Below are 17,261 nucleotides of genomic sequence, written 5' to 3'. Positions count from 1 at the left end.
CAAGCCACTGTTGGCAGATTCTTTGCGTTCATACAGGGCCCTACCCTACCTGAGGCCGTCAAACTTGAGATGCCCTTCCCCGATTATGTGAACTTGAAGCGTGATGATGCCCGCACTTCTGGAGGTCACACACAAGAATTATGCAACCAAGGATATGAAGGACAAACTCACAATGCATAAGTTTAAAGGGGACACTCGCACTCCCAATGAGTTGGAGGAGTGGCTCACAAAGCTGGAAGACTATTTCCGCTTCTACCCCAAGTTTGAGGAGGAGTGGCTCACGAAGTTGGAAGACTATTTCCGCTTCTACCCCAAGTCTAAGGAGGAGCGCATCATTTTTGCAGGTATGCATATGCAGGGCTATGCCCACACATGGTGGCAATACATGAGGGATTCGCCTCAGAGACCAACCACTTGGAGGGGTTTCAAAGAATTGATGGTCACTACATTTGTATCTCCACTTGTATTGGATCAATACTTGGCTGAATTTTATGCCTTGTCACAGACTGGTACGGTCCAAGAGTATTTGCAGCGCTTTTGGAGGCTTTCCTTGTTTGTGCAGGACGTATCTGAAAAGGGAAAGCTGCTGTGTTTCATCCATGGGTTAAGTTCTTCTCTCGCTGCAGATGTGAAGGCACATAACCCTCAAACAATTGAGAGGGCAGCTCAGCTTGCAGAAGTATTCGAGCCTAAATATGCTGGAAAGCACAGAAATGCCATGGGCAGCTCGCATGCTATGGCAACTCAAGTGAGGGACTTACTTCAGAAGAGTTTTATCACTCATAGCACTTCTCCTTTTGCACCCCCTGTGCTTCTGGTGAAGGAGGACGGTTCTTACCATATGTGCATTGACTACAGAGACTTGAATAAGGTCACCATCAAGAACAGGTTTCCAATCCCTAGGATAGATGGCATGTTGGATGAACTCAAGGGTGCTCAGTTTATCACTAAGATTGATTTGAGGTCCGGCTATCATCAGATTAGAATGAAAGCTGGGGATGAGCACAAGACAGCCTTTCGCACAGAGAAGAGACTGTATGAGTTCAAGATGATGCCTTTTGGATTGACCAATGCACCAGCTACCTTCCAGGCACTCATGAACAATATTTTGCAGCCTCTCCTTTTCAAATACGTGCTGGTATTTTTTGATGACATCCTCATTTACAGCAAGGATAAGCAGGAGCACATCAGACATTTCAAGCAAGTGCTGGAAAAAATAGGTTGCATCAGCTTTATGCTAAAGCCTTTTATGGCACAAGAGGTTGAGTATCTTGGTCACATTGTGAGCAAGGATGGCATTCGAGTGGATCCTGCAAAGGTGAAATGCATTGAGGATTGGCTGCAGCCACGCAACCCTACTCAGCTGAGGGGATTTCTAGGTCTTACTTCCTTCTATAGGCGCTTTATTCGCAAGTTTGCCAAGAGGGCAGCCCCTTTGACAGACTTTTTGAAGAAGGATGCTTTTATGTGGTCTACAAATGCACAGCGCAGCTTTGAAGACCTGAAATTCGCCCTATTAGGGGCTGTGCTAAGTTAGGAACACAGGGTAATTGCTTTTGAAAGCAGGAAATTGGATGCCAAGGAACTGGATTATCATGTGTATGATCAGGAGATGTTAGCTATCCTACATGCTTTTGAAAAATGACACCACTACCTGTACGGTTGCAAAATCAAGGTTAAGACAGATCATAGGACACTCAGGTTTTTCCTTATGCAGCCCAACTTGTCAATGAAGCAGAAGAGGTGGCTGGCTAAGGTTCAGTCTTATGATTTCAACATTGAGTACAGGAAAGGGAAAGAAAGCGTGGTTGCAGATGCCTGATCCCGTATGTGGGCTTGCAGTTTGTCTACCATTTCTACCATCTACCAAGAGTGGATTCATGGTATTCAGGAAGAAGACATGCAGGATTCTAAGGCAGCTTCCATAATTGTGGAGTTAGAGAGGCCATCGAGCCAGGGGCATGCTGAATTTAAGCTGCATAATGGGCTGTTGTGGTGCAAGGAAAGAATTTATTTGGTGCCAGATTCAAAGTACCGACCGCTGGTCTTACGAGAAATGCACTCATCTCCTATGGCAGGACATGTGGGTATTACTAAGACATATGAAAAGGTCAAACAGAGCTTTCTTGTGACGGGATGTAGTTAAATTTGTCAGTGAATGTTTGCCCTGCCAACAGAATAAAGTGGACAACCGGTTACCCACGGGTCTCTTGCAGCCATTACCTATTCCAGAAGGCAAATGCACTCACATTGCTATTTATTTCATCACAGGGTTGCCTTCCACAGAGCGGGGATGGGATAGTATTTTTGGGGTGGTTGACAGAATGACAAAGCAGGCCCATTTCATACCCACTAAGACCCGTTATTCAGCATCGTTGGTTGCTTGGCGGTTCATCGATCATGTTTTTAAGCATCATGGCTTCCCTCGGGAGATTGTCAGCGACAGAGATGCAAAATTTATGGGTCACTTTTGGCAGGAGTTATCTACAGCAGTTTGTACTTCTCTTACACCTAGCACTGCTTACCACCCTGAGACAGATGAACAGTCAGAAAGGGTGAACAAATGGTTGGAGGAGTAGTTGAGGCATTTTTGTCATGACACACAGAAGTCTTGGGATAAGTGCTTGGCACTTGCTGAATTTTGTTACAACAGTACCAAGCACATCTCTATTGGCATGAGCCCGTTCGAGGCTATGTATGGATGCACAGTGGATATGCCATCTTTAGTTGCAGACATGGCTATGAAAAATCAGCAAGCAAGAAATGACTTGGAGAGTATGGATGCCCTTCTGCAATTGGCTAAAAAGAATATGCAGGATGCCCAAGCCAAGCAGAAGAAGTATGTGGATGAACACAGGAGGTATCTGTCTTTTGAAGAAGAGGATTATGTGCACGTAAGCTTCCATAAGAACCGTTATGCCTTGCTGAAAGGTAACACCAACATGAAGCTTGCTCACAGGTATTACGGTCCCTACAGGATCATCTACAAAGTTGGCGAGGTGGCGTATGAGTTGGAGCTACCTAGGGCGTCCAGGATTCATAATGTTTTCCATGTGTCCTTGCTGAAGCCACATGTCGGACAGCATGTCCAAGTCCTTCCTGAGCTACCACCTATGGATGAGGACGGCCACATACTCTATGTTCCGGAGCGCATCATGGGTTTCAGGGATCACGTACTCCGAAACAAGGTCTACACCGAGTATCTCATCAATTGGCAGGGACACCCTGAGGATAAGAACTCATGGCAGCCAGAGAATTTAGAGGGCAAAATTCTATGGGAAGGGATGGCTGTAATGAAGGGGAAAAAGAGGCCAAGTTAGAGGCCCTTTAGGTGGGAAATGTGGAGGGACTATATAAGTCTCCATCCACCCCCTACTATATACCTTTTTGATGTGACATCTAATCCTATCTACTCTCCCTCCAGAAACTGCGGGCCAGCAAGCAATAAAGGTTGTGAAGCAGCGGCCAAATCTCCAAAAGGTCTCGTATGAAGGCGGCAATGGAGGGGGGCTGTGGACAGGCAGAAATGGAAGCAAACGGCTGAGGGAAGGAGGCAGCTAGAGGCGGAAATGAGCAGGCTGCATAGGAGAGGCGGCTGAGCAAAGTTAGGGATTAGGGTTTGTTGAAGAAGGTGATGATGTGGCAAGGTGGGCTAGGGCAGGACTGACCTGCTCTGATACCATGTTAGAAACATGGTGTGAGAGGGAGAGAGAGAGAGGCTAGGGAGTGAAGAAGTGATACTCAAATGAAGACATAATGAAGGCTTTCATTCATTTATCAAGTATGTCAAGACAAGTGAAGTACAAGCCTTTTATAGGCTACTCACTCACACACTAGCACCTAGTGTGTATGGGATAAGTCCCATGATGACACGTGGCACTCACACAAGACTCACACATATAGACTAGTAGTAGATCTCCTAGTACTACACACTAACACTCTTTGACTATGATATCTCCAATATGACCCAAGAATTCGTAGAATCACGTGGCGCAGTCAGAATTGGAAATCTGCAACAATGTGGTAGATTACTGCTTCAAATCCTGTTGTTTCTGCAGGAACAAGATCACCTCTGCCCCAGGAACACCTGCACCAAGTTTTTGGACCATCACAGATCATTTGTCCCTTCAGTTACCTTGAACTCGGTGTCCAAATATTGTAAATTGAAGGTTTTCTGTACCTAAATTGGGGCTTTTCAGTTTTATCTGTTATTCTTCTCTACTCTATTCCATTCATACCTAAATTGAACCTTGGTTGGAGAAGTGAGCCCTAATTTGGTCAAACTGGGTTAACTGTGTAACTGTCCAGTTAGAACTACCACTTGGCAGTGAATCTGCTACTCTGGCCAGTTAGAATTTTCTGTTCAGACAGTAATTGTCCAAAAAAGTGTTTCAGACTAGGCTTCTATTCAGTGTTTTGGCAGAGAATTGGCTGTTCAAACAATTTATAAGTCCGACAGAGTGTCTCTAAACAGCTTGGTTTACATAGTGTGCAAATAAAGAATTGAAATAGTCTGCAAATATTGCTTTCACAAAGACTGTGTGTTCATGCAGTGTTTCTAAGGCTCCACAGTGAGCAGACAGTGTTTTGGCAGCAAATCTACTGTTAGACAGTGATTTAATCCCTCCAACAAAAACCTAAACAGTGTTTTTTATATGAAGCTTCATTTGGATCCTATCATGCTTGCAAGTAGGCCTGGAAGCCAAAATAGGAAGCATCAGATGGGGGACCTTGACCCCATTCCAGAGGATGATGCTGTGATAGATTCTACCAGATTGGGCATTGGCTCCAGTGAGGGAGTCCAGGATGCCCTGCCCAAGAGCAAAACACTAATGGAAATCTAGACCCTATATTACAGGTGTGCAAAGAGATGACCATCGAGATTATGGCCGATGGTTTGAGAATGCAGAACTCCTCTGCCACCATGAACAAAAAGCTTGATCAGCTTAGTAGGAGCCAGGTCCATGAAGGGAAAAAGCCTATGGAGCAGGCTAGGGAGGATGACTCAGATCCTGATGCTGACATCATTGTTGAGAGTGGGGAGTTGTACAATTGGAGTTTACTAACAGAACTTATAGTTGGTAATAATGTAAGCTCTTTGGCTGCAACACAAGAAAAGATTATCCCTATCCCTGGTGTGCTCTCTGAACAGCAAGGCTTAATGCTCTCCCAGCATTTTGTCTTTAACATTGCCTTATATATCATGGTAGTGCTTCAGTTCCAAGCCTAGGCTCTACAGTACTACTTCAGCAGTAGCAACGTGGCATAAAAGGGTGCTCTACTGATATATTAGATGCCCATGCACAGCATTCCCGTAAGGCTCTTCTAGATCAGGACACCTTGAGCATGTTAACTGGTCAACAACATCCTTCCAAGCTGCAGAGAGATCAGGTGTCTTTGCTACTACATGTGCAGGTGGAGCAAGCTTTCCAGATTTAGGGCAACCAGGACTTAGGCTGGTTGGAGAACGAGCATCAAAGGGATTAGGGTATGGCAAAGGAATTGCACTAATCATCTGAGCCACATAAGCTGCAATATCCCTGCCAGCCAGGCTTATTTACTGATCAACAAGCAGAGCACTATGAACAGACCTGTGAAGCTAATAGTGCTAATACAAGGCAATCAGAAGTTGTTAGTAATGAGGAGAGTTCGGCATCAGCCCAGAACCCACGCGAAGGGTTGTACATGATGACTTATTATTGAGGAAAGGTGAGCCTTGGGGATCAGCATCTGATTCTGGTGGAGCTGAGGGTCTAAATGCAGTAAAGGAGAAATTGATGCAAAACTTCGGTACTTTGGAGATACAAGTTGCAATCAATGCTAAGTATATCCTTGCTGAGCTTGCAAAATCCTTATATGATCCCAACAGGTTATACGTACGGTTCTTGATTATGAGGGGGGCTTCTGACCATTTGGAGTCCTCTTTTCCCTTTGACCAGGTGTCTCTTCCTTGTGCAATTCCACAACTAATGGTGATGACCTGTCCATTCTCTTACTTGAAATTCACTTGTGTCACACCTGATGGGTATGCAAAATGGCTACTGATCTTGCTGAGAGAAGAATATAGATGCCCTACCCATTGGAGATTTCTTGTACTAGCTCAAGTTTACCCTTGATAGCAAGAGGCTTTTATGGGAGCTTAAGGTGTGATTGAATGATGTGATAGATTGGAGACATCATTGCCTTGTTCCTATTGTAAAGTTGGACTTTATGAGAAGGGTATGATGGATGCACCATTTGAAAACACACGTTGCTGTATAGCTCCAGCACTGCCACGATTGCCAGCAATGTTTGTGGGAGAAGCTCAAGACTCGGAAACTTTGGATAAGCAAAGTTTGCATGATCCTGACATTGTTGTGTTGTCAAGTCTAGACAGAATTCAATTGCACATTGGTATGCCAAATCAAGGCCAAGGATTCTTCAATCCTGAAGTCTCATGACAGCTCACAACTGAGTGATGCACTGCATCACCATGAGATCAATCAAGCCTTTGGTCTAGAAAGTCTCTCAGTTGCTGTTGGCACTAGAAATAGTGTTGCTCTTTGATCCTCTAGCTTTGAAAGAAATAGTTATTCCACCACATGTAAGGAGCAAATGCCTTACACAACTGTTGTTTCTCGGGCTTGACAGCCTTCATTAAAGATACTGGAAACGTCTGAATCCTACTGAGAAGATTCTTATAATGCATGTTCTGCTTCCCATGGTAGATTTTGCTGCATCTTAGAACAGCTACAAGGACCTGCCTCCACATAAGCTGTCAAGACAGGAGATTGTAGGAACAAGGATCTACTTGGCAGTCCTCAATTAAACACTACCAGAACTCAGACCTTTCAAGCAGTGTGCCTCATTCTCTTGCTAAGAAGGATTCTAATGATGCTAGAAGTGTGTGCATCGGGAGGGAACAAGAAAATGGGACTTATAATAGGATTGTTAGCAGAAATATGAGGGATACTCAAGATTAGAAAGTGAATCTTTGAAGAATTTATGTGGAAGTTGCAAGAGATTTTCCAGATTGCAGTCATAGGAAAAATAAGGATTTTGTTTCTACTTCCAAGTTGAGTAATCAACCGGCCTTGCCCAATCTTTTTTTTAGATGCTCTAAATGCTGGTGCTGTGGAATGTGGAGGACAGTGACTGTCGTTTTCCGGACGGCAGTCCTAGGAAAGACAAGGATTTTGTTGCTGCTTCCAAGTTGAGTAATGAGCAGGCCTCGCCCAATCTTTTTTTCAGGTGCTCAAAATGCTGGTGCTGTGGAATGACGTGTTCATAATACAACAATGGAAGCATATGTGATGCCTATATCACTGCAGGAGACGGGAATGCAGCATTAGTTGAGATATGTTTGGCTGTTCTCCCATGCTCCTCATTATTCAAGTGCTGAGCTCTTCATTCACCATCATCTACAGTTGGAGATTGCAAGTGAAGAGAACTCACAGTGAAAGACAGGTATTAACACTATCTGGGCAACTGTTCTTGTACGTTTATTGTCAAGACTTCCACTCAATACCTCTGCTATAACATAAACAACAATGGAGGCAGGTGGATATGAGACGTTATCTCAAGGTGCCTTGATACATCCAGGAAAAATATCTAAGGTTCATGATGATCCAGCACATACAGTTCCAAAAAAATTGGAGACTTCCAAGGGTTCATCACGGGTTTCCACAGTGTGTTCGAATGGACTTGCTCAAGTAGATGCATTAAATGCCGTATGTGTAGTTTGTGAGAGCTTAGCAAGTGGTCCCAGGTGATGAAGGCAGAGTTGTTTCAAATAAATCAGTGCACAATGGAGGACTATTGGGAAGCTGTTCGTGTTTCTATGAGGGCGCCCAGCAATGGCAGATTTTCCGAAAGGCTATGGAGTGTCCAGGAGCCATCCACTGGTGGTTCATTGTTACCAACAGAAGCAGCTGGACTTACTGCTACCTTCATACTCTTTTTCTCTCTATGATTGTAATTTGTTGTTACAGCTCCCTTGCAAATTTGAGGCCAAATTTTCAATGGGCAGGGTGGATTGTAACAAAGGTCAAATTTACTTAGTAACCTCTACTCTAGTTAGCTTCTAAAAGACTCAATAAATAAATAGTATTTTAGTGGGGAAACCTAATGTTGCCATGTGGCATCCTAGGGTGGCTATCCCATAAGCATAGATGTATTTTGTTCAGGCCTATTCCTATAAATGGTGACCCTTGCTGTACTTTGTACTCATCTTTCACATCCATTCTTGAATTGCAATCTAATACTCATTCATTTCCAGCTGAGCCTCCATGCTCTTGGCTGAATTCAACTAAACTGAACTAGGACTTACCCTCCTAACCTAGGAACTCTCTTCCTAACCTGTTGCTTGCGCAGTCAATCACAAGCTGAGGATTCTACTTTTGATTTCAGGTACTTCAATGATTCGGCACATGGATTTATCTATTTACATGCTGTCCTATCCATCTACATTCAGCTGCTCTCATTTCTGCATACCTAGGCTGTGAAACTAGGGTTAAAATAGCATGTTGTAGGCTAGTTTAGCTACACGGATATACTAATGTAGGTAGTTAATCTGAAATAGACTTTGTCTCTTAATATGTCTTTGCGTAGGGGGTGGGTTTTTAAGCAGCTCAACAGCTGAGTAGGAGTGTTATTCGGTGGTGGTCGAAGTAGCAAAAGTCTTTGTCTTCAAGAACTCCATGGTGGCCTCCGATTATCTGAGAGTGCTCTCAACGGAAGCAAGAACGGAAGGAGAGAGAGAGAGAGAGCCACACAAGTTTGGTGGGTGCAGAACCACCCTAATCTTCTTTTTCATTCATTTATATATGTGTTTGAGTATTGTACATAACTGGGGTTAAGGCACAGTGACCTTTAACCCCACAACCTCCCACTTAAAGGACAATGTGCCTTTAAGGGAGAACAACCAGTGAGCATACTATCCAATGCCCATCAATACACGACAATACTCAAACCGCTGACTAGGTAGACTCTTCGTCAGCATATCTGCAGGGTTATCATCTGTATGAACCTTGACAAGCTCTATGCGCTTGTCCTCAAGTACCTCCCTGATGAAATGGTACCTGACCTCAATGTGTTTGGTCTTTGCATGAAAGACCGGATTCCGTGCTAGCTGAATAGCACTCATGGAATCACTATGCAATGTCGGTACACCTGTATGAATCCCCAAATCTCCCACTAGCCGATCAAGCCATATAGCCTCCTTGCAACCCTCTGTGGCTGCAACATACTCAGCCTCTGTGGTAGACAAAGCAACGCACTTCTGTGCGCGAGACATCCACGACACTGCACCACCTGCAAAGGTGAACACATAACCAGAAGTGGATCTCCTACTATCCACATGCCCTTATCCACATGCCCTGCATAGTCTGAATCTGTGTACCCAAGTACACGCATGTCTCCTTTACCAAAGCAAATGCACATCTCCTTGGTACCCTTCATGTACCTCATGATGCACTTAACTGCCTCCCAATGCCTCTTTCCTGGATTAGCCATATAGCGGCTAACAACTCCCACTGCAAATGCAATGTCTGGTCTAGTAGCTATCATAGCATACATAAGACTCCCAACTGCTGATGCACAAGGAACCTTGGCCATCATGGCCCTCTCCTCATCTGATTTGGGACTATCTGTATGACTCAGTTTCACATATGGAGGCAATGAAGTACTCACTGCCTTCCCCCCCTCCATATTGAAACGCTGCAATACTTTTGTAACATACTCTTTTTGTGAAAGCCAAAGGAGTTTCCTACTCCGATCACGCGTGATGCGCATACCAAGAATATGACCTGCAAGTCCCAAATCCTTCATATCAAAGGCCTCATGCAACTTGGCCTTTAATGCATCTAGCTCATAAGTGTTCTTGCTAGCCAATAGCATATCATCCACATATAGTGCCAGGATTATCAGGCTACTATCCTTAGCTCTTTTAGTGTAGAGGCAGTGATCAATTTCACTCCTTCTAAAACCTTTAAAACCTTGGGACCGAATGAAAGCATCAAACTTTTGATACCATTCTCTAGGTGCTTGCTTAAGACCATAGAGACTCTTCTTCAGCTTGCAAACTAAATGCTCTTTGCCCTTTTCTTCAAAGCCTTCCGGCTGAACCATGTAAATTTCCTCATGCAAATCCCCATGCAAGAAAGCTGTCTTGACATCCATCTGCATAAGCTCCATATCCTCTATTGCCACTAGTCCAAGCATGCATCTAAGTGTGGTCATCTTCACAACCGGAGAGAATATCTCATCAAAGTCCACACCCTTCTCTTGCTTGAACCCTTTAGCAACCAAACGGGCCTTGTACCTAGGCACATCATCACCTGTGACCTTCATTTTGTAGACCCATTTACATGACAATGCTTTCTTTCCATGTGGCAAAGAAACCAAGTCCCAAGTCTTATTCTTCATAAGTGAACTCATCTCTGATTGCATAGCATACTCCCACTTGCGTTGATCCTCACGCATCATAGCCTCTCTATAGCAAGAAGGCTCCCCGCAATCAGTAAGCATCACATAGTCTACCCCTGGAACAAACCTATCAGGCGGTCTAGACACTCTAGATGATCTTCTCAAGGGCATTTCAGCTTGCTGTCCCACTTGCATATCAGCCACATTTGGCTCATCATTTCCACCAATAGATGATCCATCATCTACCGTTGATTGTATATTTGTGGGAGTACTTGGTGGTACCATTTCTTGCACATTTGGTGCATGGACAGCTTGCTGTATATCAACATATGCAGGTGGATTCACATCCTGGAAAGTGATTCTCCTCATTTTCACATCCCTCATGGGTGCCTTATGCATCTTCTTCTCATTGAAGACCACATCATGGCTGCGTATGATCTTCTTTGCTTCTGGATCCCAGAGACGATAGCCCATCTCTCCACTCTCACCATAACCCAGAAAGATGCATTTCCTAGACTTAGGATCTAGCTTCTTTCGAAGCTCTTTTGGCACATGTGCATATGCCTCACACCCAAATATACGCAAGAGGGCTTCTTGCTACTCCATGCCTCTTCAGGAATACCACCATCCAAACTCTTACTAGGTGATCTATTGATCACATGCACTGCAGTCTTCATTGCCTCAGCCCAAAAACCACCAGAAAGACTTGCATTGGAAAGCATGCATTGCAACCTTTCTTGAATGGTACGGTTCATCTTTTCTGCAACTGGATTTTGCTCTGGAGTACGAGGGGATGTGAGCTCCCTCTTAATCCCACGTGTATCACAGAAATGCTGAAAGTCATGAGAGAGATACTCTCCACCATTGTCAGTCCGTAGGCATTTAAGCGTTCTACCTGACTGATTCTCAACCAAGGCCAGCCATTTCTAAAATACCTGGAACACATCACTCTTCCGAGCTATAGCATAAGCCCACACTTTCCTAGTTGCATCATCAATGAATGTCACATAGTATTCAGCCCCGCCTAATGACCGTGTAGGCATGGGACCACATACGTCTGAATGCACCAAATCAAGCATTTCAAACTCTTTCTTTCCCCTTCTTTTATGGGCTGATTTAGTCTGCTTCCCATAGAGACAATGCTCACAAAATTCAAAATCAGAGAAACTCAAATGCGGTACATAACCCAAACGGCATAAGAGTTTCATTCCATTCTGGCTCATGTGCCCCAACCTGCAATGCCATAAAGAAGTGCTTGGCTGCTCGGTTATTGCAACAACATGATCAAATACCCCTGATACATGTAAGGGATACAAAGTCCCACACTTGGCACCCCTGGCCAAAAGCATAGAGCCCTTCTGAATTTTTCAACTTTGAAAGCCAAAAGTGGTGTGAAAACCAGCATCATCTAGCTGACCCACTGAAATAAGACTCTTGGGCAGCTTAGGCACATGTCTCACATATTTCAAAACAAATGCAGACCCATTTGCAAAAGAAAACTTTATGTGACCTGCTCCCACTATGTCACATGCGTAGTCATTTCCAAGATGCACACAACCTGTCTTTCCACTATCATAAGTGGAGAACCATTCCCTATGGGGAGTAACATGGAATGAAGCACCAGAATCCAAAATCCAATCCTGGGAATATGCATCATCTGAAGTGTTAAGCAACTCTGCAGATAAACTAGACATGAAGAGAACATCATTGTCACTATCACGTGTGACTGCATTGATCTCCTCGATCTTCACTTTTTCTTTGTCCTCCCTTGGACTCTCTTCCTTTTGATTTGCACCCCAATTTGCATTCTTTTTCTTATCCCTTTGCTCTCTTTTTAGCTTGTAGCAATCCTTTTTCATATGGCCCTTCTTGCCACAGTGGTAACACTCAATGTTCCATGCCCTGGATTTGCTACGTGACTTCACTCTTTCTTGGGACTTCCCCCTGAACTGTGATCTGCCCCTTTGCACATTTAAGGCTGCATCCTGCTTGTTGCCATCCATAGACTTCCGTCTAATCTCCTCGGTCAACAAGCTACCCACAACATCATCAAATTTCAGTACTCCACCAGGTGTAGAGTTACTGACAGCTGTACAGAAGGTATCCCATGAGGATGGCAATGAACATAAGAGAAATATTGCCTTAGTCTCTGCATCAAAATTCATTTTCTGAGCCTGAAGCTGGCTGAAAATAATATTGAATTCATTCAAGTGAGAAGCAATGGAGACCCCTTCCTTCATCTGCAGCTCAAACAACCTCTTCATGAGGTAAACTTTATTAGAGGCAGTTTCCTTCTCATAAGTGGCACACAGTTTCTTCCACAAATCTTCCGTAGTCTGCTCATTTACTACTGTGAAATAAACTGACTCTGCAAGATGAAGTCTAATAGTAGACTTTGCTAATGCATCCAACTCATTCCAATCATCCTCAGACATATCCGCAAGCTTAGCTTCAATACCTGCCAAGGGTTTAATCTGCTTCTTTTGAATAAGCACATCTCTTATTTGTTCTTTCCACAAAGAAAAGTTTGACCCATCAAACTTTTTAATGCTGAAAAACTCCTTTTCAGACATGGAAGAGGATGCCATGATGCGAATAAAGCAAAATCCCAAATGCTAGTGCTTACAAGAGAGAATCACACCAAATACTAGGTGCACCCAAATGTGTATGCCACAATAGACTAAAATATCACAAAAAACTCAAAGCTCAAAGCATCAAAAGATGCATCTGACTCATGTGCATATACTATGCATCCATATGAGCAAATCTGGCCCAAAAGAAAATGCCAATAAGTGCCAAATGACTCAAGCATAAACACCGTCCACTGGCATATGCATCAATAATATCTCATCCAAGAGAGCATAGCACTATCAATGCATCACCTGCAATGTGTCAAAGCTGTCCCTCAGCTTAAAATAGCATCCATGTGCAAAGCGTCCATAAAAATAGCATCCCACAAGGCAATTTGGGCCTATCAGCGCATCCAACAAGACTGCAATGCATCCAAATGGCCTATAAATCATCCATTGCAACCCAATGCATACCACGAATGAGCGCACACTGCTCAAACTGCAACCAGAGTGATCTGCATAAGGTATGCTCAAGAAATCATAGTCCCACGGTAATGAGCGCTACCGAAAATAGAACCTGAGATGCTTCAAAACATGGGCGCCATTGCATAATCGGACTCAGCAAGAAAATCTGCAAATATCTCTCTTCTGCCAGAACTCCAAAATCCCAACCGATGAGTGAGAAATGGGAGTCAACACTTATCCACTGCCATGTGGCATAAATCTAAGGTTTCAAAACCTTAGAATGAAAAATGCATAACAGAGAGACGAAATCGAATACACAGAGATTTATAACTCTGAAAATCCTCCACCGAATCACGCAAGAACTGATAGGTAGGGGTTTTTGGGCGTCCGGAACGCAATGGGACACACGGTTTTGGAAACCGTGGTCTCAATCACTGGGTCCAACACACGGACTGAAAAACGTTTTTGGAAACAGAGCTATCTGTAAACTCCACCAGAGTGTGAATGATGAGCAACATAGAAGTTTTAGGACCTCCTGAGTCCACCGGAACTGACAGATCTGCAAATGGTTGCTCCAAACTTGAGTTCCAACACCCGGGCAAAAAACGCAGGAACTGACACAGTGAGTCAGAAATTCACTGAAATGATCCCAGATTCAAGAATGAAGGTGTTTCCAAGCTTCTGAAGTGAAGTGGACACCAAAAGCAAGCAATAGTTGCCTCTACAAGTCAATACGGAGTCTCTGTCATCGAACGGAACATGAAAAAGCTCAAAAAACGACTTTTTCTTTGAAAGCTCTTAACAGGCTCTCAAAACCACTTCGCAAAGCCAAAGTGACTTTTCCAAAGGTTTCTCCAAGGTCTCTGCACACTCGGATGCAAGTAAAGTCGCCCACAAAGCTTCCCACAGAGCTTCTCCTTCCTCTCACAGAGCTGCTGAGCTTCCAAGCATTCACGCACGCTCAGCTAGATCACCCAGGCTCTGATACCAGTTGAGAGTGCTCTCAACGGAAGCAAGAACGGAAGAAGGAGAGAGAGAGAGAGAGAGAGAGAGAGAGAGAGAGAGCCACACAAGTTTGGTGGGTGCAGAACCACCCTAATCTTCTTTTTCATTCATTTATATATGTGTTTGAGTATTGTACATAACTGGGGTTAAGGCACAGTGACCTTTAACCCCACATTATCTGGGTACCCCTCTGTTGAAGCTAACCCCTGAGTTGGGCCAGGGATTCAGGCCAACTTGGAGTAGAAGAAAGGAAGGAGAAACAAAGTTTTGAGATAGAGATCTACGCCAGCAATGACCTATGACACGGCCTATGAAGCAACGATATATGATGACATTCGAAGCAACCTACATATGTATGATAATGATGACCTCTAGCCACGACCTCCAGTTGCAGTGACCTACAAATCTATAGTAGCAGCGACCTACAAACCTGCAGTAGCAGCGACAACTACAGACCCCTACAGGAGAAGTGACAGCCTACAAACCCGCAGCAACGACCTATGTATAGAAAAGAGAGAAAGAAAGAAAGAAAGAAAGTGTATTATTGTCCACTAAAGGCCAAAATGGGCCTATGGGACATCAAGAACTCTGCATACAAGATAGCACAAAATCAACGTGCCACAAAGAAGAGGCATCGTCGAATATCAACTAAGTGCTACGCACTTAGATGATATTCGACGATGCCTCTTCGTGGCCTATGAGACAAAGTACACACCAAAAAAGAGTAGCCACTACATCTCTGAGTGTCAGAGAATCGAGGAGTGCACAGGGCATCTCAGCTCAAGATTATTATAGCACAGATCTATGTTCTAGTCCTAGAATAAAGTGGCTCTTATAACATCAGTTTAAGATTGGGAGTCTTTGGGTTTAGATTTGCAATCTCTAATTAATGCTAGTCTGTCTCGGACCTCGGTAGACCACCCATTTCCATGCTTTACGTGAATCCTTCACGTTAGTCAGTTCAATATTCCTTTGTTTGAGCTGGGTCGGAGTGAGCTGGGTCGGAGTGAGCTCCTCAAATATCCAAATCCTTGTACCCTTGAGCTTATTTGTCTATGGGAGGATCTTATCTCTTCCTGCCCTCTCCCTGAAATAAACCTACACTTATCTCCCTTTTGAATGATACAGCTGATGTCATTTTCCTCCCATTCACCTTCTAGTATTCCCTTCTTGAGGCGTGTGCTTTTTTTTGTCTTCTGTGTACCTTTCCTCGTCATTAAGGCAGCCAAGGCAGTCCTCTTGCAGCCCCCCAAAGTGTAAGATCGTATTTTGTACTATGGCTTTCTGCTCTTTTACTTCCGCATAAAGATCTGCTTATTAATTTTGTTGTTGGCCATGATGGCCATCCTTTTTTGGCTGAGCTGACTTGAGTGGTGATCGTCTCCTAGATCATGGAGACAAGCATTGGTGCCGGTGGAGATATGCTACATTTGTATATGATCTCTGCAATGATTTCTTGGTTGCCATTACTCTCCACCTCCTTCACCTTTCTTCTAAGGGCTGCAAGCTGAGTTTCAGCATGAGCTCTCTTACTTCTTGCTGTAAGTAGTAGATTTGCGCCTTTGGGTCTGAGCTGATCCTCCGCTTGAATGCCAATGCATAGGGGCTGGGTGTTGACGAGGCTGCAATGGCAGAGTATGAGAGAGAGAGACTTTATAAATGTATACATGCTAATTGTAAAGCATGTTGCATGCATTATGCATAATGGTAGCATACACATGTGCCATAGAAGCTACTATCTAGAAGGTACGAGTTACAACATGTTACATGATATCAGTCTTTAGATATATAAATCTCAGTCCTCATAATTAGAAAACTCAAGAGCTCAAGCAACCACACCTAAACCTCCATCGCCTCCCTTTAGAAGGTTCGTCAGCCATATGCAGCCCATTTTTACATGGCAGCTCCATCTGCATGCTACAGTCAGCTGCAATGAGCAACCAATTGCATGGTGCTGAATTTCGAGGGTACACTCTGCCCTCGACTACATATTGTACCACCATCGTGTTCTCCTTCTAGAGCATGCTCTAGTGTAATAGGCAGAAGCCTAACTCACTCTCTCTCCTACTAACTGCTCACTGAAATAAATATAGAACTAAGACAAGCACACTCTAAACACGTGATGTTGCCATGAGTGTGTGTGTTGAAATTGAGGCGGGATTTGGTTGCAACAGGCCCGCCTCCAAAGAAAGTGAGTATTTTAGTGTGTTACTAAGGATGATCATCATGCAACCATGGTAGAGTCTGAAAGTTGTTACTTTTACCTTTGAGGTAAACACATAGGAAACTGAAGACACTAAGAAAACCCAAGATAAGAGCTTGAAAAACTTGGATAAATTTTGTAATTTTTGAAGGATGTTTATGTAATCATAAACTTGGGCCTAGTAGGACGGATTATGAATTGTTTTTAAGAAATATTGCACGAATTTGCAAACTTCAAACAGGCTTCAAGTTCTAGAAAAAAAAGAACGGTCAACTACTAGGCATAGAGAAAGTATAATGACATAATGAAGAGTGATATAGGGGATCTAGTTGAATTGTCCCTTAGCATTGTCTTCAGTGTGGGAACCACATGACCATCTAGTGGCATGCAAGGGACTTGAGCCAGCAGTCTCCACCCCCACCTTCAAGGAGCTTCTCCTACACTACAATTGTATCTATTCATTTACTATTGTTGTATCATTTGCTGCCCAATGCCATTCCATTTTCAAACCGCCTCAAGACCTTCTTAGTGGCGAAACCATACTTTGAAAATGTAAAGTATAAGGCAAATGGCAGCTTTGAAGATTATAAAGGTGGGTGACATATTGTTCTATT

At 43.7% G+C, this 17,261-nt stretch overlaps 1 protein-coding gene across 5 annotated transcripts in view; it reads left to right on the top strand.

The window, feature by feature from the left end:
- Positions 1-17,261, top strand: part of LOC147895550 (Polynucleotidyl transferase, ribonuclease H-like superfamily protein) — a 132,262-nt gene that overhangs the window by 112,215 nt on the left and 2,786 nt on the right. Inside the window, exon 7 of one of the 5 annotated variants that reach the window (XM_087383723.1) lies at positions 7,231-8,223. The exons of the other annotated variants lie outside the window; for them this stretch is intronic. Within the exon in view, the coding sequence (XP_087239849.1) occupies positions 7,231-7,259 (29 nt within the window). The 3' untranslated portion in view covers positions 7,260-8,223. Of the gene's footprint in view, positions 1-7,230; positions 8,224-17,261 lie in introns of those variants that run through there. 5 annotated transcript variants of the gene reach the window in all.

Source organism: Dipteris shenzhenensis, chromosome 13 (assembly GCF_047967505.1).
Source record: "Dipteris shenzhenensis isolate YYH24624 ecotype China chromosome 13, Dip_SZ_1.0, whole genome shotgun sequence".
NCBI lineage: Eukaryota > Viridiplantae > Streptophyta > Polypodiopsida > Gleicheniales > Dipteridaceae > Dipteris > Dipteris shenzhenensis.
Note: the sequence above shows the minus strand (reverse complement) of the source record. Positions and strands in the feature narration are given on the sequence as shown.